At 35.7% G+C, this 20,145-nt stretch overlaps 1 protein-coding gene and 1 long non-coding RNA gene across 7 annotated transcripts in view; one reads left to right on the forward strand and one right to left on the reverse strand.

The window, feature by feature from the left end:
• The window catches only part of AGBL3 (AGBL carboxypeptidase 3), a 103,977-nt gene that overhangs the window by 30,175 nt on the left and 53,657 nt on the right, over window positions 1–20,145 (forward strand). For 2 of the 5 annotated variants that reach the window (XM_069588441.1, XM_069588439.1), the window contains 6 exons: window positions 6,435–6,542; window positions 15,010–15,172; window positions 16,998–17,124; window positions 18,102–18,202; window positions 18,412–18,524; window positions 19,316–19,382. In XM_069588441.1, the coding sequence (XP_069444542.1) occupies window positions 15,014–15,172; window positions 16,998–17,124; window positions 18,102–18,202; window positions 18,412–18,524; window positions 19,316–19,382 (567 nt within the window). In that variant the 5' untranslated portion in view covers window positions 6,435–6,542; window positions 15,010–15,013. Of the gene's footprint in view, window positions 1–6,434; window positions 6,543–9,352; window positions 9,492–10,685; window positions 11,466–15,009; window positions 15,173–16,997; window positions 17,125–18,101; window positions 18,203–18,411; window positions 18,525–19,315; window positions 19,383–20,145 lie in introns of all 5 variants that reach the window. The other 3 variants (XM_069588443.1, XM_069588440.1, XM_069588442.1) reach the window with 3 other exon arrangements.
• LOC138439533 (uncharacterized) lies at window positions 10,319–19,678 on the reverse strand. 2 transcript variants are annotated; one of them, XR_011256758.1, is made up of 4 exons: window positions 18,395–19,678; window positions 16,336–16,479; window positions 11,875–11,904; window positions 10,319–11,380 (listed from the first exon to the last, which is right to left on the reverse strand). It is a non-coding gene; the product is annotated as an uncharacterized lncRNA (long non-coding RNA). The 2 variants fall into 2 exon arrangements; XR_011256757.1 differs by having other exon boundaries at window positions 16,336–16,447; window positions 18,395–19,322.

Raw genomic sequence — 20,145 nt, forward strand, 5'->3', positions numbered from 1 at the left:
AAAAAAGTACATGAGTATTAATATGCCAATATGACTCATAATAGCCCAAGGTGGAAACAACCCAAATGTCCATCAGTGGATGAATGGATAAACAAAGTGTGGTATATCCACATGGACTATTAATTGTACATAAAAAGAAAGGAAGTGCTGATACATGCTGCCACATGGATTTACCTTGAAAACATTAAGCCAGACACAAAAGGACAAACATTGTATGATTCCATTTATCTGAAATGCCCAGAATAGGCAAATATATACAGAAAGTAGATTAATGGTTGATTAGTGTCTAGTACTCTTGCCTTGGAAAATCCCATGGACGGAGGAGCCTGGAAGCCTGCAGTCCATGGCGTCGCTGAGGGTCGGACACGACTGAGCAACTTCACTTTCACTTTTCACTTTCATGCATTGGGGAAGGAAATGGCAACCCACTCCAGTGTTCTTGCCTGGAGAATCCCAGGGATGGGGGAGCCTGGTGGGCTGCTGTCTATGGCGTTGCACAGAGTCGGACACGACTGAAGTGGCTTAGCAGCAGCAGAGGCTTGAAGGCTTGGGGATTGGAGAGTGATAGCCGAAGCATAGTGTTTTTTGGAAAGTGATCAAATGGACACCTGATTTATGATAAAAGTGAAACTTCAGAAGAATAATTAAAAGGTAGTCTTTTCAATGAATAGTGCTAGAATAACTGGATTTCAGTATTTAAAAAATGAAAACCCTCTCCACTTCTACTCTACACAAAAATCAAGCGCAGGTTGGTTGTAGATGTAAATGGACATCTACATTTAAAAACAACAAAACTTCCAGAAAATAATACAGGATAATATCTTCATGATACTAAAATTGGGAAAGAATAAAATGGAATATATTTTATTAATGGAACATGTTAATAAAAAGGAATAAAACATGCTAACCATAAGGGAAAGGTTTGAAAATTTTGACTATAGCAAAGTCAAGAACTTCAGTACATTATTTAAAAAGACCAAGGCAAGTTATAGACTGGGATTATATATTTACAGTCTGCAATATATACCTGTCAAAGAGGTCACATCTAGAATATACAAAAGCCCTCCTACAAATAATAAAGAAAAAACCCAGTTGGAAAACAGGCAAGAGATTTGAACAGGCACTTTATTAAAAAGGATATCCAAATGGCCAGTAAACATATCCCTGAACCTTACTATGAAGTGGTGTCTCATTGTGGTTTTAAGGTGCATTTCCGATTATTAACAAGGCTGAGTATACTGTTTCTTAGAAATCATGAGAGACCAGGTTTTAACTTGTACTAAACATTGGTTAGAATGTGGAGCAGCTACAGCCTTCATAACCTGCTAGTGGGTTTGTAAGTTGGTATAACTACTTTGGATTACAGCTTTGTATTATCTACTAAAATTAAAGCTACACATGCCCTACGATCTGGAATCCTTACTCCCAGGTATATATCCAAGAGGAATGTGGGCACATATGCTTGCTGTTTGTAGCACTGTTGTTCATAATACCCCTAAACCAGCAGAGCCCCAGTGTCCATTACAAGTAGAAGCTGATCAATTAATTATAATATTTGTATAGTTACATATTATATAGCAATGAAAATGAACAAAGTACAGTCACATTCCATGACTGATTTCACAAATATATGTTTAAAAGCACAGAATAATATATGCTATGTAGTTCAGTTTATGTAAAGTTCAAAAGTAGGCAAAACAAAACTATAGTTTCATGTGTATGTTTGTGTAAATATAAACTATATTATATATAGGTATATGTGTGAATACTTAAGTTGAAAATTATAAAGGAAAATAGGAAGTGATTACACTGGAAGGCTAATGGTTACCTTTAAAGGTAGTGATTAGAAGGGGACATGAGTGGGGCACCTGTGATACCTGCAGTATAGTATTTCTTGACCTGAGTGGTATCTGCTTTGTGATAAATCCCTGAGCTATATTTCTTTGTTTCTATACTTTTCATAAGTATAATTCCTAATAATTTGTTTAAACATTTGGTTTGTTTCTGGTCATGTGAGCTATAGATAGAAGTATGTTTTGGTAGATTTGAAAAGTGAGCACAAATAATTGGCAAAAAAAGATAAATACATCAGTGCAACAGGATAGAATCTGGAGAGAGACCAAATGATTGTTGACAGAGGGACCAAAACCATCCAGTGGGAATAAGGAAAAATTCTTTTCAATAATTTGTGCTGTAATGACTTGGGATCCATGTAGAAAACAATAAACCTTGATCTCTATCTCACTTAATATACAAAAAATTAATTCAAAATAGATTGTAGGCCTAAACATAAAAGTTAACATTTTAAAGTCCTAAAAGAAAACCAGACGATATCTTCATAACCATAAACTAAGGCAACAATACTGTAGAGAGACTCCAGAAAGAAAAAGGAAACAATGAAAATATTAATAAACTTGACTTCATTGATATTAAAAATTCTAATCAAAAGACACAGTTAATAAAATGAAAAGGCAAGCCACAGTCTATAAGAAGACATTCCCAATGTATATCTGACAAAGGACTTGTATGCAGAATATATGAAGAATTATTACAAATCAATATTAAAAAGAAAAAAACTTAATTAAAAATGGGCAAAAGACTTGAGCAAACTTTGCTTAAACTGAGACATATAATGGCTAAGGAACATATGGAAAAATGTTCAACATAGGAAATGAAAATTAAAATCACAGTGAGGTAAGAACTTTACATCTGGGATGGCAACAGTTTTTTTTTTTTTTTTTAATTTAAGAAGGCTGACAACTCCAAATAATAGAATGTAGAACTGGAATTCTAATACAAAAGGTTTGGTAGGTTTTTTTTTAACAAAAACGACAAAAAATATATATGTATCTACACTGTAACCAATGGCTCTACTCCTAGGTGTTTAGAGAAATTAAAATACATGTCCTCAAAAATAGTTGCATATAATTTTCATTTTCATATTTGTTAACAATAGTAAAAAACTGGAACTAGTTCAGAAGTAGGAGAATGGATATCCAAACTATGGTATAGCCATACATATCAACAATGAAAAGGAAAAAAACCCTGGTAAACACAACATAGATGAATCCAAAAAACATTATACTGAGTTAAAGAGGCCAGAAACAGATGACTATATATGATTCCAATTATATGAAGTTGTAGAATAGGCAGACTGGTTTACAGTCACAGAAACCAGTGGTAGGGGTTGACTTGGAAAGGGCAAGAGGAAACTCTCTAAGATGATAAAAAAAAATGTTCTATATTTTGATAGGTGTATTGGTTACATGATTACATAGTTTTAAAACTCATTAAACTGTACAGTTTTATGAGTACATCATATTATATATAATATGTAAATTTTTCTCAATTTAAAAAGTAGCCATAATTCTCCATGGGGATCCATTTATCCTCACCCTTTGAAATACCACTTTGCATCTCCTTCCATGAAGAAGTGCACTTTTGCCCTATCCCTTGAATCTGAGATGGCCTTGTGACTTGCTTTAGCCAGAATGAGTGTGGCAGAAAAGAAAGCATGCCAGGGTTGACCTAGGCTTCAAGAGACTATATACTTTTGCTTTCTCTTAAACCCTGTCCAGCCAACATGGAATGATTCCTTGCTAGCTTTCTGGATAATGAGAGTGAAGCAGAGATGAGCTGAGGTTATCCTAGATCAGCCAGCCTCCAGCTAAACATGCAGCTGATCGAGATACATGAGTGGACCTAACCCATACCAGAAGAATCACCCAGCTGAGATAAATAAATCACTGTTTTATGTCACTAATATTGGGGGAGATTTCTTATGTAGGAAAAGCTAAGGCTTAGAGTCCAGGCTCTATCAGTTCAGTTCAGTCACTCAGTCGTGTCCGACTCTTTGCGACCCCATGAATCTCAGCACGCCAGGCCTCTCTGTCCATCACCATCTCCCGGAGTTCACTCAGACTCACGTCCATCAAGTCAGTGATGCCATCCAGCCATCTCATCCTCGGTCGTCCCCTTCTCCTCCTGCCCCCAATCCCTCCCAGCATCAAAGTCTTTTCCAATGAGTCAATTCTTCACATAAGGTGGCCACAGTACTAGAGTTTTAGCTTTAGCATCATTCCTTCCAAAGAAATCCCAGGGCTGATCTCCTTCAGAATGGACTGGTCAGATCTCCTTGCCGTCCAAGGGACTCTCAAGAGTCTTCTCCAACACCACAGTTCAAAAGCATCAATTCTTCGGTGCTCAGGCTTCTTCATAGTCCAACTCTCACATCCATACATGACCACAGGAAAAACCATAGCCTTGACTAGACAGACCTTAGTCGGCAAAGTAATGTCTCTGCTTTTGAATATACTGTCTAGGTTGGTCATAACTTTTCTTCAAGGAGTAAGTGTCTTTTAATTTCATGGCTGCAATCACCATCTGCAGTGATTTTGGAGCCCAAAAAAATAAAGTCTGACACTGTTTCCACTGTTTCCCCATCTATTTCCCATGAAGTGATGGGACCAGATGCCATGATCTTCGTTTTCTGAATGTTGAGCTTTAAGCCAACTTTTTCACTCTCCTCTTTCACTTTCATCAAGAGGCTTTTAGCTCCTCTTCACTTTCTGCCATAAGGGTGGTGTCATCTGCATATCTGAGGTTATTGATATTTCTCCCGGCAATCTTGATTCCAGCTTGTGCTTCTTCCAGTCTAGCGTTTCTCATGATGTACTCTGCATAGAAGTTAAATAAGCAGGGTGACAATATACAGCCTTGACGTACTCCTTTTCCTATTTGGAACCAGTCTGTTGTTCCATGTCCAGTTCTAACTGTTGCTTCCTGACCTGCATACAGATTTCTCAAGAGGCAGGTTAGGTGGTCTGGTATTCCATCTCTTACAGAATTTTCCACAGTTTATTGTGATCCACACAGGCTCTATAGTAATAAAGTATAGCCCATGGGCCAGATATAGCTCATCACTTATTCTGAACCTTTTATTCAGCATTAGAAAGTGGAACATAAATTGATCTTGGGAAAGGAACACCTTTTATAATCAATACCCAAAGAATTTCTGTTAATAAAATACCACAGTTAAAGGAGTACAGCCTGTCAATAGGTTTTCTAAAGTAGTCTCAAAGTTTACAGGGATGGCAAGTCATATTCCATTTGTACACAGACATTAGGTTAATTCCTCTGTGAACCTTTTAAAAAGAGGGAGAAGAAAATAAAATAACTTTGTAACCTAAGTGAGAAAAGGTATCTTCATATTGCATGAAGATATAAAATGCGATTACTGTACTTTTTAAAGGTCAGAGTATACAGCTTTTTGTATCAAGATGGTTAAAAAAAAAAAGTAAATAGCTAAAGTTCCCCGAAATTTCAAAACAGGTGCTGTATTATCAGTTCATTGTTAATTTTGGTTTGAGTTGATTGTTTTCAAGTAATGAGAGCCTCACTTCTAAATTTTAATTTGCTTTATTGTTATCAGTTGTGTGTTGTTAACCCTACAAAGTACACTTTTGAATATTTGCGTTGATATTCTGCTTTGTGCTTTTTCTGTAGCTAGACTTGACCCTTATTCATCATGTCAAATCCTAAAGCAGTTGTACATATAACACCAAAAACATATTTGTCCAGCAACACTTGTTTCTCATCACCAAGTTCTTTCATTTGTATTTGGGATCACAGAGGCTGGCTCCCTCTACTGGAGCATTTCTATTCCCAGAGCGAAGCACAGTCTGACACAGAGCATCCAATAATAAGTAGAATAAGTAGAATGAATGAGTCACCAAATTCTTGTCCACTAAAAAGTGGGAACAACAAGAGGTGGTTGGTCTGTGAAGTCTTTTTTTCCCAACCAGAAAGATCATGGTCAAAAATCTGGCCCTAAAAATAATGAAGAGTAGGAAAGCTGGTATAGGTAAAGGAAAAGGTGTGGCTCCAAGGATACCCTTCCAATGGAGAGACAAAAGAAACTTGAACCGTGCACGCAAGCTTAGGGGGCAACCATTAGGAGGCAAAAGACTGAAGATGCATGGAAAGGGATAATAAAGAGGTGAAGTAAGTTTCCCAAAGACAGGTTAGAGAGGCATCAAGCACCCAGGAGAAATAGAATCTTTAGTGTTAAATCTGTGGTGGCACAAAATAATTGTGAACTATATAATGACTTAGAACCAAGGTGCAAATTGGAGTAGGAAATGGCTACCCACTCCAGTGTTCTTGCCTGGAAAATCCCATGGACAGAGGAAGCTGGTAGGCTGCAGTCCATGGGTTTCACAAAAAGTCAGACATGACTGACTGACTGAGCACAAGGTGCAAATAAAATGTTACGGGTTTTGTTAAAGTGTGACCATGCCCATTATTACTTTTAATGAGAAATCCAGCTTTGCTGGATTTGAGCCTAGATCTACCAATGAATAATTTGAAAATATACAATAAAATCTTATTGCTTTATTTTGAAGTCATATTCCAATAATGGTTTTTTCCTCCAGATTGGACCCCTTCGAATCCTGAGCCAATGTACATCCCCACGGGCCTGGAGATGGAACCCCTTTATGCAAACTCCAAGCAAGAAACTGTGGTTTATCTAGCCGAAGATGGTGGGTACATAATGAGACATGTTGTGATAAAATATAATAATTTGGTGTCTGGGCTAATCTATTAGTTGTATTTGTTCTGCTGTTGATAGTGGAAATTGCCAATTACCAGGAAATCTCTGACTCCATAACCATGTTTGGTTAATATTGATCCAGATGTTGATTCAGTGCTAATTGTATTCTTGAAGGTGCATACTGCAGTTTATGCACAGTTATTTTACAATGAAGCATCATGCTAACCATGAGAATGAAGAGTTTTATTGAAATGGAATTAAACTTCACATCAGTTTTCAAAGATCTATCCAGCAGAGTGCTCTGCACCTGTCTGTCTATAGGTCACATTCATGCAGTCTTTCAAATGGTTTATTTTCATTTCATGCCGGTTTGATGCATCTCTTGGGATTGCAAAAAAAACAATCCCACATCACAAATACTATCCAAGATTATATCTTAGGAAAGTGTTCTTAACACTCAGGATTAATAACTGGCACTTTGAGAGTTCCAGTAATGTAAAAATTTCTGCTTTATGGTCAGGTGTACTAATGATCAAACATAGAAGTCTCAACCTGTATTCTAAACTGCTGCTCCTGAAACCCTAATGTCAGGAAGTATGGGACTCCTGTACAGTTTCACCATCACATTTGTATATCTTAGAGTATGTATTAAAGATAACTTCCAGGGAACATGTATTTTATTTAAAGAGCTGGCAAAATAGAGGAATTCACAGGGATTGCTTCCTATGTAGTAAGCGATTACAGAAATCATATATTCATGCATTTTTAAACAACTGAGGTGAGAAAAGCACCTCTGATTTTTTTCAATTTGATTTCAAATATTTACCCAGCTAACCTACTTTATAACTTCCACACATAACTTAAATGAGATATAATATAAAATTAAAGTAGCTGAGGTGAGCCAGTCAAGGTCTTGTCAGGAATTGGATGGCAAATGTAATTTAAGAAATTTTAATGAAAAGATATCTTATAAAAGCGTAGACAGAATCAAAGGGGACTAAGAAGAGATGGTGAGACAACACTGAGTTGTCAACAGAACAGAACCATTGTTTCTTCTTGGCACAAAAGGGTAAGAGATCAGACTGGTGTCGAGACCTATAGCTGTAGGAGAAGGAAGTCCCCAAACAACTGGGCATAAAGAATTTGTGGTTCATATTTTTTTATTTTAAATATTTTTATTTCTTTAAAGATATTGTTCCATTATCTCATGACATCTAAGAAAAAGTCAGACATAATTTATATCATTGTTCCACATTATATATGCTGTGTCTTCTGTCTATGATCTGCCTAGATTTGTTTACCTTTGTATTTATACTGCTTGGAGTTTGCTGAACATCTTGGATCCATAGTTTAATAGTTCTGCCTATCCAAATTTGAGAAATTTTCAACCATTATTTCTTCACATAATTTCTCCATGATATTCTTTCTTTTCTATCCTTTGGAATTTCAAGTATACATGTGGTAGATTTCTAGTTATGTTCCACATTCACTGGATCTTTGTTCTATTTTTTTATCTCTGGTCTTGAGTTTGAATAATTGTATTCATTTGTCTGTAAGTTCACTGAGTCTATTTTTTTTTTTTTTGCAATATTCAATTTCTCTTAACCCCATCTGGTAGGTCTTTCATTTCTGTTATTGTACTTTTTATTTTCAGAATTTTCATTCTTTTTATAGTTTTCTTTTTTTATTAGTTGATCTGTTTACTCGTTATCTTTTCCTTTATCATAAATTCAGAGTCCTTCTCTGTTAATTGTACCATCTGAGTTATCTTGGGGACTGTTAAATATATAAATATTTATTGGGTCACATTTCCTCATTCTCTGTATGCTTCATAATTTTTTTAATCACATGTGGGAAATTGTGAAAGACATGTTTTCTTTTTTTAAATTGCATTGAATTTTTTTTCTGGTAGGCAGCTAAATTGCTAACAAATCATTTTGCTCCTTTTAGAATTGGTTTACTTTTTTAATAAAAACAGACCTCTTTTTATTTTGTCCTTCATTCTAGGTCATGACCCTTCTCTTAAATGTGGTTTTTATGCCTAATACTCAACCTTTCTAGAGTCATAGTTAAATGCCTGCAGTGCTCAGTGAAGCCTCTCTATTCTGGATAAGTTGGAATTTCAATATATCACGGAATGTTTATCCTCTGCTATCTCAGGAGCACTCTGTCCTGTCTTCCTTAACCTTACCCTGTGCTTGTACAGCCAGGTCTTCAGCCAAGCAACTACCATGTAGACTACCGAAGCCCTCCCTCTATGTAGCTTTCTTCTTCTATTACCTAGGGTGCTAATTTCAGCAGCCCCAGGCAACAGTTGTGCCTCCTCAACTCAACAAGACTGTTATGCTATCCTTAAGTGCCATCTTTCTAAGAGGTAAAAAGTATTCCCAAGAAATCTAAAGTTAAAACATGAGCTTATTTCATTTTATCTTTTTTCAAGAACTTTATGTAGTGCTAATCTTTGTGTTGTCTGAATGTGTGGAAATGGTTAATTCGTATTTTTTTTTTATCCAGTTTTATAGTCATTTACAGTGAGAAGACAGTTTCAGGAACAATTACTTCATTATAACCAGAAGTAGAACTCATGTATTCTACTGGGAGAAATACATGAATTTATTTTAGGCATTGCTTTTCTAATCTAAATCAGACTTTCTTATTCCAACATAAACCTAAATGTTAGTGTCATATTAAAATTTATAACCCTTAGTGATACTTCAGTTATACTGTATCTCCAAACTCTATGCAGAATAGCCTATAGACTTTAGATATGGCTTGAACATCTTTATGATCTCTCATCAGCCTACAAAGAGCCGTGTTTTGTGTATTCCCGAGTTGGGGGCAACCGGACACCCTTGAAGCAGCCTGTGGATAACTGTGACGATACTTTGATGTTTGAAGCAAGGTTTGAGAGTGGTAATCTACAGAAGGTAGTCAAAGTGTAGGTTTTAATTATTTTTATTTGAGGAGGTAGACTATCATCTATTTCCTGTATTAGGTACAATAGTTTTAGTATCCATTGATGAACTCTAATTCCTTGAAGGATAGATGCTAATTAGAGATTATCATAAGAGGGTAGGTATGGAAGGTTCTGGATTCAAACAATTTTGAGAGCTATGAATTAAAGTTAAGCAGGTTTCCGTAGTGTACATTTTCTGTATGCCGGTATGAACTATTAAACACACATGAACAGTGCTTCTCCAGCTTTTTAATGGAATAGGTCTTCAGATGAGTGTTCTATAAAACATGCTTGGGAATATGCATACAATTCAAGGATATATATTTTTTTAATTTTATGAAAAATTTTAAACATACACTGAAGTACAGAGCATAATACAGTTCTACATAAACTCATTACCTAGATTCAACAGCCCTTAAGGGTTTGCAACATTCATTTCACCAGTGCACAGAAACACATATACACACATAATAAGTGCATAATGCTGATAGAATAGGAAGTTACTTGGTAAAGAAAAAAGTCACAACTAACCAGGTGAAATTGTTGTATATTTAAGTAATGTACTAATGAAGTTATATTTGCTTTTATTTAAGTATCTTCAATGATTAAGTATGGGGAATGCAGATAGTTATCAAATATAGTTTCCTGTCCTCTCAAAGAGTTTAAAATTGTATAATTCATATGCTCATAGTAATTTATATATGTTTTTAACCTTTGTTAGTGATATGTATTTCAGATCTCTAGAGTTAGAATCTAATATAAAACAAATATGTGTCTGAGGTAAAAAAAGAAAATAAAAGACACTGGACTTTAATTCTTAAAAACTTAAGAACTCTTTAATCACTTCTTTTTTGGAAACATAACTGGGTTGAAATACATAATTTTTTGTCAAATGCCCATTTTTTTAATGTGCTCTCTTGAATTACAAAGGGATAAAAAGGCTTCAGAATTAGCATAGAATCAGTTTCACATCCAGTTAAAAGAGGAAATTTCAAAACGTTGATCTTTTGCAATTACTTGATATTAGATACTGCTTAATAAAAAATACACAGTTTCCCAAATAAAAAGCTTTCCATGAATAGGTAGATATACATTTATTATTACTTTTATTATTTAAACTTGAATGTCATTTTTACATTTTTATGTCTCCCTCCCCTTCCTTTTTTTGTGTATTAGGGCAGAATATGAATACCAGCTGACTGTGCGACCTGACCTGTTCACAAATAAACACACCCAGTGGTACTATTTCCAAGTCACTAATACTCAAGCAGGAATAGTCTACAGATTCACTATTATCAATTTCACCAAGCCTGCTAGTCTTTATAATCGGGGTATGCGCCCACTGTTTTATTCTGAGAAAGAGGCCAGCGCTCATAATATTGGCTGGCAGAGAATAGGAGACCAAATCAAGTATTATAGAAACAACCAGGGGCAAGATAGGCACCATCATTTTTCACTTACATGGACGTTTCAGTTTCCACACAGTAAAGATACCTGCTACTTTGCTCACTGCTATCCGTACACTTACACAAACCTGCAAGAATACCTGTCTGGCATCAATAACGACCCAGTACGGTCAAAGTTTTGTAAAATACGTGTCTTGTGCCACACAATTGCTAGGAACATGGTGTATATTTTAACGATTACTACCCCCTTGAAGAACAGTGAGTCAAGAAAGCGGAAGGCCGTGATTCTGACTGCAAGGGTACATCCAGGAGAAACCAACAGCTCTTGGATCATGAAAGGCTTCCTAGATTATATTTTAGGAAACTCAAGTGATGCAAAGTTGCTTCGGGACACGTTCGTCTTCAAGGTGGTACCCATGCTGAATCCAGATGGTGTGATTGTAGGAAATTATCGGTGTTCCTTAGCTGGACGGGATTTAAACCGTAACTATACATCTCTCCTGAAGGAATCATTTCCTTCTGTCTGGTATACCCGGAACATGATCCGGAGGTAAAATAAGCCTCAAATTACCCTCTGCTTATTTAGTAAACTTGATAGTAAGAATTTTGCTCCCACAGTCCCACTTACTTTACTCTTAACTGTCCTTAAGATAGTTTAACTATAGCTACTTAATTTTTCCCCTCATTCTTCCCAACTCTGCTTCTATACCTTTCTGGCATTATGCCACTACATTCACTAGCCTTCTTGTAAATAATAGCATTTTAATAGTTAGTGAAACTTAAATTTGCCTGTCCTAAATTTGGTTTCTTCCTAAAGCTAATGTTTCTTTTGGAATCCTTGAGAATCCCTCATTAATTACATCTAGAAAATTAATTACATCTAGAGTCTTTGAGTACTGCATTAACCACACATTGCTCTGTGATGAGTCTGTTAGGATGATGATAAGTTGCATACTTACTTAAGCTTTCATGAATAGTCTTGTTTGCCCCTAGGAAGAAAGTGAACAGCTTTAAATTTTCTAAAGAATCAGAACAGTAAAACGCATGTAATATTTAAAGACTTGTTGGATTACTGGGTGAATTCTTTAATAGATTCAAGTAATAACAATCAGAAACAGCGTTGCTAGAGTAGAAAGATTTATTGGAGTGAAACAAGACCCATTCCAAGTCCAAAGCCTCTTAACCTTTTTGGTTAAGAACGTGGAGACTGAAATGAAAACATATCAGATGGGAATCCCTGCTCTATCATTTGCTAACTGTGTGATCTTGAGCAGTTTAAAAACAAACCCAAACCCCCATTTCCTCATCTATTTGTAAAGTGGGAATAGTAATACTTCCCTCACAGACAGGAGGATTAAATGAGATTATTACTAAAGTGCCCAGAATAAAGTGTCCAATATTACTGGAATATTGGAAGTTCTAAATGTATTCAGTGTTTCCTCAAATGTAAAAAGAAAAGGATTTAGTGAATTAGATGTACATGTAAAAACTCTCTGTAAATTTTTAGGACTGTTCAAATGTTACATTGATAGGTGCCGTTACAGAGTGTCTGCATCCTCACCTGGCGTCACCAGGGCCCCTAGTGCAAGCGCCAGAGCCCTGATTCAAGGAGGCCTGCCTCAGGGACACCTCCAGTCCCTGAAAGGAGCCGACAGGCTTCCAGAGCTACCAGCGTGGCTCCAGTTGCCTGAGTTCAGCCTCCACTTTCATGTTAATCCTTTCATCTTAGACACATGGAGAGTGAAATGCAGATCCCCACAAAAGGAATGAAAACCCTGCTTTTATACCCCTCACAGATGTGGACTTCAGGATTCTCGGAAGTTACTTGGGAAATATTTAAGTGATAAAGAATAACCCATGACTGACTTAGTTTCCTGGGGATGACAGACAAAAGAGCTGAGTAAAGCCAATGTGGTATCTTATATTGGATTCTGGGACAGAAAAAGGACATTATTGGGAAAATTCGTGAAATCCAAATAAGGTTGGGAGTTTAACAGTAATGTACCAATGTTGGTTCCCTGTTCCTGCTGCTGCTAAGTCGCTTTAGTCGTGTCCGACTCTGTGCAACCCCAGAGACAGCAGCCCACCAGGCTCCCCCATCCCTGGGGTTCTCCAGGCAAGAACACTGGAGTGGGTTGTTGGTTCCCTAGTTTTGGACAATATTTCGTGGTTATGTTAACATTAGGGGAAAATGGGCCGAGGGGTAGCCATATGGACACTGTCAACTATTTTTGGCAATTTTATGTAAATCTGAGTTTGTTCCAGAATTTAAAGTTTATTTTTAATAGAAAGGGAACTTTTAGAGCCCATTTGAGTATTTATAATGTCTCCTTAATGCTCTTTGACATTAAGGGTGCCTGGCCCAACACAAGATGGATTACAGCCAAAGCCCCTTGGCTTGTCTCTGTGAAAGATGTTTATCTTAGTTCTTCTTAAATTGTCTCATAAAGAAGCTTAAGGCAGGAATCTATTCAGTAAGTTTCAGAAAGACTTCCAAGAAAAAGAACTACCTTAATGCAATGAATCATAGGCAGTAAATAGAATAAAAGACAGTCACATATGTGTGGAAAGGTGAGCAGCTGTAAGTATGCCTAAGATTAAACATATTTAGAGTATTTTAAAATAATAGATTTTAGTATAAGATACTTAGTATGTCTTAACTGTGGGTAAGAAAAAAATCCCAATTGTTTCTAAAGGGATTCAGTGTAAAATGAGAGACCCTGTTACCTTGTTTCACTTCAAAAGTAGTAATATTTCTTTGGGATTTAATTACTTAAGAGTTTCTTTTGACTCACTTAAAAGAAACCAGATGTTCATTAAAACTGGGGAAATTATTTTAAAATGTATAGTTTTATAATCTAATTCTAAAAACTTGCAATGATCATTTGATGGCTTTATGTCAATCTTATGTTATCAGAATTTATTGGTCATCAAATGAAAAAGGGCAATAAACTAATATATGTAACAGATTTCACTTTGGAATTGCACTATAATTTAAAAAAGTACTGTTTTGAATAAAAGCTACACTTTGAATATTTTTATTTTAAGATTTAATATTATAAAAGTAGTACATTTCATATTAGTACAAATTGTTCACATTTGTATTTATCCTTCCAGAGATAACAAACAGTGTATGTAATTTCAGTTATTTGAGTAGCTGTATGAAGTTTGGAAATATGAAAAGGCAAAAATGCCCATAATCCTACCACTTTCACCTTTTGAAAGCCTACTAGTTACTTTCATCAGTGAGTTTTGAGGGGCTTATTTTTTATTACTTTAATATTCACTGAATGCCTAAATTATACAGGCTAAAAGAATTGTGCTCTTGAGAAGTGATTTCTGTAAATTATTAGAAATTTACCAGAAAAATAATTCAAAGTTTGGTACCATTTTTCTCAAAATGGTATTTATTCACCACATTACTCAAAGGGTAAATGTTAACTGGCTTCAGCATCGAGTCATCAGGCACAAGTTTTAACATATTTGGGTACTTGTATGCATTGCACTGTTTTAGAGATTTTGAAGCATTCCCTCTCTATAACGAGATTAACTATGGAAAATCTAAAAATCTATTTAGGTAAGTGTCAGGTAAATGGCAACAATATTAAATACTACAGGAGTTCAAAGAAAAGAAAAATTTGGTGGGGAGCTTCATTAGTTAGAGAGGAAGTGCGAGCTGAGGTCAGTGTTGATGGATAAGGGGTAGTATCTGCATTTACAAAGATGAAGAAGGAAGGTATTTCAGTCAGAAAGAATCTAAGAGCTAATGGGCAAAGATACGAGTGAGTTGTTTTCAGTGTACAACAAAAAACAACCAAAAAGCAGAGAAATCTTGTTGGAGAAAGTTTTGGAAATAAGGTAAATTTTGTCTTTATAGTGGAAGGCTAAAGAATTTTGTATTTTATATACAATTAATAGCTTATTGTAGGTATTAAAAAAATTATATATTAATAATATTCAGTAGAAGAAAAGAAATTGAAAACTAGGATATAAGAAATGCTATTTGGATGTTAGACTTGTTAATGCATAATTACAACCACAGAAGAAAAATGCAGAGATAAAATGCAATAACTTGTTCTTTTTCTTCTTGGTAGATTGATGGAGAAACGAGAGGTTATTTTGTATTGTGACCTTCATGGCCATAGCAAGAAAGAGAACATATTCATGTATGGCTGTGATGGTAGTGATAGATGTAAAGCATTATACTTACAGCAACGAATCTTTCCACTTATGCTGAGCAAAAATTGTCCAGATAAAGTAAGCTTCTTTAAGATTTTGACTTTTCCTTTATTACATATTGTCCATGCAGGAGAGCTGAATGGATAGGCTTATTCAGTAAGCTGCTTTTTTATTTAGTTTTTTTGACTGGTTTATACAGTTGACCATAGAAAGCAATGATGTGAAATGTTTAATAACCAGTAATTTGAAATATAAGGGGAAAGCGCCCACTAGCCTACCACCACACTTGATAAAAGATTTGATTGTTTTTCTCTTAAGGTCAGGAACAAGGCAAGATATCCACTCTTACCCCTTCAATTCAGCCTTACACTGGAGGTTCTAACAAGTACAGTAAGGGGAGAAAAAAAAATAAAAGGCAGACTAGAAATGAAAGGCAGATGTGATTATCTTCATAGAAAATCCATGCAGTCCACAAGAACTATAACTGAGTGAGTTTAGCAATGTCATAGGATACAGGGTGCAGTTCTCTATACTCACAGTGAACAACTGGAAACCAAAATTTAAAACAAAACCATTTACCATAGCTCCAAAACAAGCAAAAGACTCGTGACTGAAAATGGATGCATAAGGGAGTTTTTAAGAGGTGATGGAACTGTTCTATATTCTAATTTGTGGTAGTATTTTATCGACTAAAAAAAAAGCACAACGTGAAAGTTGTGAGTAAGTTTTATTTGGGGCAATATGAGGACTGTAGCCTGGGAGACAGCACATCAGATAGCTCTGAGAAACTGTTCCAAAGAGGTAGCGGGAAAGGACACATATATATGTGATTTTGGTAAAGGGGAAGTACATGCAGTCAAGCACATATTTGTAGAAAGTTTCTGCTGGTCTTGTGAGGTTTCTGCTAGTCTCGAGAAACAGTTGTCACCATGAAGGATCTTAGTGCTTTTCTAGATATGAGGAGATATAAGAACTGGGCTCGTAAAACCAACTCCTGGCGGTATCTATCTATCTAAAGACCTGTCCTGCCAGTTTCCCATAGCATAGAGTGTCTCATTCCTGCTTTCCACCCTGAACTCCTTCAGGGGGAGTACTGGAGGTCAGCAGCTGCTGTGGAACATGACCTAATCCTTATAGAGGTAGATGGCAGACACCCATGGCAAGTGCCAATTTGTTGACAGTTTTTACAAACCTTTACATGTATTAGGGCTTTCTTAGTGGCTCAGTGGTAAAGAACCCACCTGCCAATGCAGGAGATGCAAGTTCGATCCCTGGGTTGGGAAGATTTCCTGGAGAAGGAAATGGCAACCCACTGGTAAATCCCATGGACAGAGGAACCTGGTGGACTACAATCTGTGGGGTCACAGAAGAGTTAGACCTAGTGACTAAACAACAACATATGTGTGTTAACATTCACAGGATGGAACACAGTAAATTTTTTCAATTGTAATTAAATTAGAAAAACTCATTGTAGATACCGATGTTATAACAATCTTTCAGGATAATTTTCAAATTATCTTTCATGTGATAACAAAGCATCAGTATCTAAAAATCTACAACACTGATCTGCATTCTTAAATATGTTTAGACTCCTTCTTGTAACAAAGTCAACACTATCAAGAATTAGTCAACTGGGTTTTGAATGCATATGTTTTATATATACATATATAAAGGAAAATTTATTTCAGAATTCAAGCCTATAATTCTCAGAAATATAAATATGTCATCCTTAAAATGAGCTATTTCCACTAATCAGGAAATAAAACAGCTCCAGAAGCTTTTATTTTAGCTTTAGAGAGAATTATGCCTTTACACACCTACTTTCTCATTTCTAACCGTACTTCCTATGACAGACATTGTGATTAGAAAAGCATGGGTCTCATTTTTATTTGCTTCTTTTCAGTTTTCATTCTCATCCTGCAAGTTTAATATTCAAAAGAGCAAAGAGGGAACAGGAAGGGTGGTGATGTGGAAAATGGGGATCAGGAACAGCTTCACCATGGAGGCCACTTTTTGTGGATCTACTCTGGGTAAGACTGAGGGCCCCCATTTGAGACTATCAGAGAGTTAAACCAAAGGAACACATTCAATGAAAGATTCATAGTGTTTGACAACTAGATAATGAGCACTTTCTTCCTACTTAGATATATACCAGTAATCTAATCAATTCTATAAATAGGATGAATAAACAGATGCCTACTGTATGTATCTCGATCACATTTTCCTTTGTTTAGAAAAGGAAGTTTTAGCACATATATAGTATACCTAAGTGGTTGTTTCGTGATCTGATCTTTAATTGCTTGTTTGGGGTTTTTCTTTCAGAAGAGTTCCTACGACTGTAATGATTTCAAGAAAAAGCAATGCTCATAATTAAAATATCAGAATAGAAATATCTTTAGTAGATTTGCCCTTTTTAAGACAAAGTTGACTGGGCTTTGTTTTTTGTTTTTTTTTTTTAATTGGTTCCTTGAAGTAAAATAAAACATGTGCTCCATTTGAGGAAGCTTTTAGTCACATTTAACATATCCTTAGAATGCCTCATATTAGGGTACCTCGCATTACTAGAAAATGTATACTCAAAGGAAAGTGACAGAAATCCAGACATATTACTTCTGGCTAATTTTTAAGCACCTTGAAATTGATATAACACTGTTAATGATGATGAAAACATTAAATATTTATGCAGGTTTTTTCTCTAAGTGATGATTAGGGTGCTTATAACTGGTAACCAAGTAGTCCATAACTTCCTGACTGAATTTTCTTCTGCTTTGCAACACAGATTAATCTGTGTTCATTTAAATGTCACCTTTGGTCCAGGTGGTGGAGAGGGAACAAGGGAAAACAGTTAGTTGTTTAATGACCTGCCCCAGTGTAGAAGATCCAGAGGACAGAACATGGAATCATATCAGGTGTTTTGTTTATACTCTGTTTTGCAACTTAGGCCTTCCCGCTAAGAAAAAAATGTTTAACTCACCATCAAGGGTGGATAAACTTATTGATGTTTTAGGTAATAAAAGAGGCACTCATTTCAACACGAAAGACCTGGAGTCAATGGGATATCACTTTTGTGACTCTCTCTTGGACTACTGTGATCCAGACCGAACCAAGGTAATTAAAGTCCATTTGTTCATACATCAGACTCTAGACACCCAGATAACATCACCTGCCTTTGGGCCTGCAGCAGTTTGTTCCTTCTAACATCCTGACTGTTCATTCAGTGTTTTGTTGTACTTGATGTTCCAGATGTCTATAAATATTCAGTTACTTTAATTAGGAAACAGTTATTTATAATTAACTTACCTATCATTGTCCCCTAGTATTATCAGTGCCTGAAAGAATTAGAAGAAATGGAGAAACATATAAGCTTGGAAAAAGTCATTGATGATTCAGATACTTCTCTGAAAGAAATTACATTGGATCTAGAGACTAGGTAGGTCAAGATAGTGAAAGTAATGTAATTTGCTGTGTTATTCTACCATGCTCTCTAGTGGTTAGGATTCCACTCTCTCACCACCACGACCAGGGTTCCATTCCTGGTTAGGGAAGGCCTGTTATAACAATTGGAGGATGTAATTGTCAGGCTGTACTGAAAATCCTGGCTAGAAATGGAGGAAAAATTTTCCCCATGCACATTACTTCAGCCAGACTTCATCAAGACTTCATTTATTCAAATGATATTGAGTACCCACTATGTACTATATGTGAAAGACATACTCAAATTGTTTTTAATGCTGTCATTACCCACAGAGAACTGACACATTTACAGAGAGACCATATAAATAATCTAAGTTAGTGAATGATAAGTGCAAAATTTAATGCCAAGGGAATGTTACTGGAAGAAGGAAGGTACTAATTTTAGTGCAGTTCCTATAGGAAAAGCAGAACAAATGTTTGATTCTTAACCTTTATAAGTTTTCAGACTTTGAGTTAGTGCCCCTGTAACCTCCAACAGTGACTCACAAGTTTGTTTGCAGATAGAGTATCATTTTGAACTCATGGCTTTGTTTATATTTGACATGATCCAATCAATTTCAGTCATCATTCCTCTAATACTCTCTTCTAATGCCTAGAACTATCAAACATCTATACCACCTTTGTAAACATCCTTTTTATAACTAGAACTATTTCTGCCATTCCAATAACATAATAAAGTAAAAGTAACTGTTGAAATTTTAAAACACCACCAAAACATTATGTAAGTAATTTATTATTTTTTTGTAGTAGCCATGCCTCTGACAGTTCAGAATCCAATGACTCTCAGACTGATCTTCTCAAGTTAAATTCTCAGGTAAAATTGAAAATTTATGCCTATGATATGGATATGCCAAATAGGTACTCTTCTTACTATGACTAACAACCAGGCAAAAAAAAAGAGTCTGCAGTTGTGTAAATTATTGTATAGCATAATTGTTATTTTCTTATTATGTACCATATCCTTAAATTATAGAATTTTCTAATCTTAGAGTTTTTTAATACCCTTGTTTTATTGATGAGAACAATTAAAATCCAGAGAGATTAAATTACTTTTCAAAAGCCACACTACTTGTTAATAAGAGTTGGTAGCATAACATACATTGCCTGACTGTTAGTCCTATATTCATTTATTTATTTATTTAACAACTATGTACTGAGCTCTGACTTCATGCTTGGGAATAGATCAATGAACAAAATTTTTAAAAAAATCCTTCCCATCATAGCTTATATTCTAGTTGGTAAGTAAAATGTGAAAGTCACTCAGTCCTGTCTGACTCTTTCCGTGGAGTTCTCCAGGTCAGAATACTGGAGTGGGTAGCTTTTTCTCTTCTCCAGCGAATCTTCCCAAGCCAGGAATCAAACCAGGGTCTCCTGCATTCCAAGTGGATTCTTTACCAACTGAGCAAGTAAAATGTATGATGTGTTAGATGATGAGAAGTGCCTAAGGAGGAAATTAGAGCAGGAGGAGGATTAGGGAGTTTAGGTGGTATTGTGTAATGAATGTTTGTGCCCCACTACTGAATACACATGTTGAAACTCTAACCCCCAATGTGATGGTATTAAGAGGTGACTAAGAC

The sequence above is a fragment of the Ovis canadensis genome, chromosome 4 (assembly GCF_042477335.2).
Source record: "Ovis canadensis isolate MfBH-ARS-UI-01 breed Bighorn chromosome 4, ARS-UI_OviCan_v2, whole genome shotgun sequence".
Lineage (NCBI taxonomy): Eukaryota > Metazoa > Chordata > Mammalia > Artiodactyla > Bovidae > Ovis > Ovis canadensis.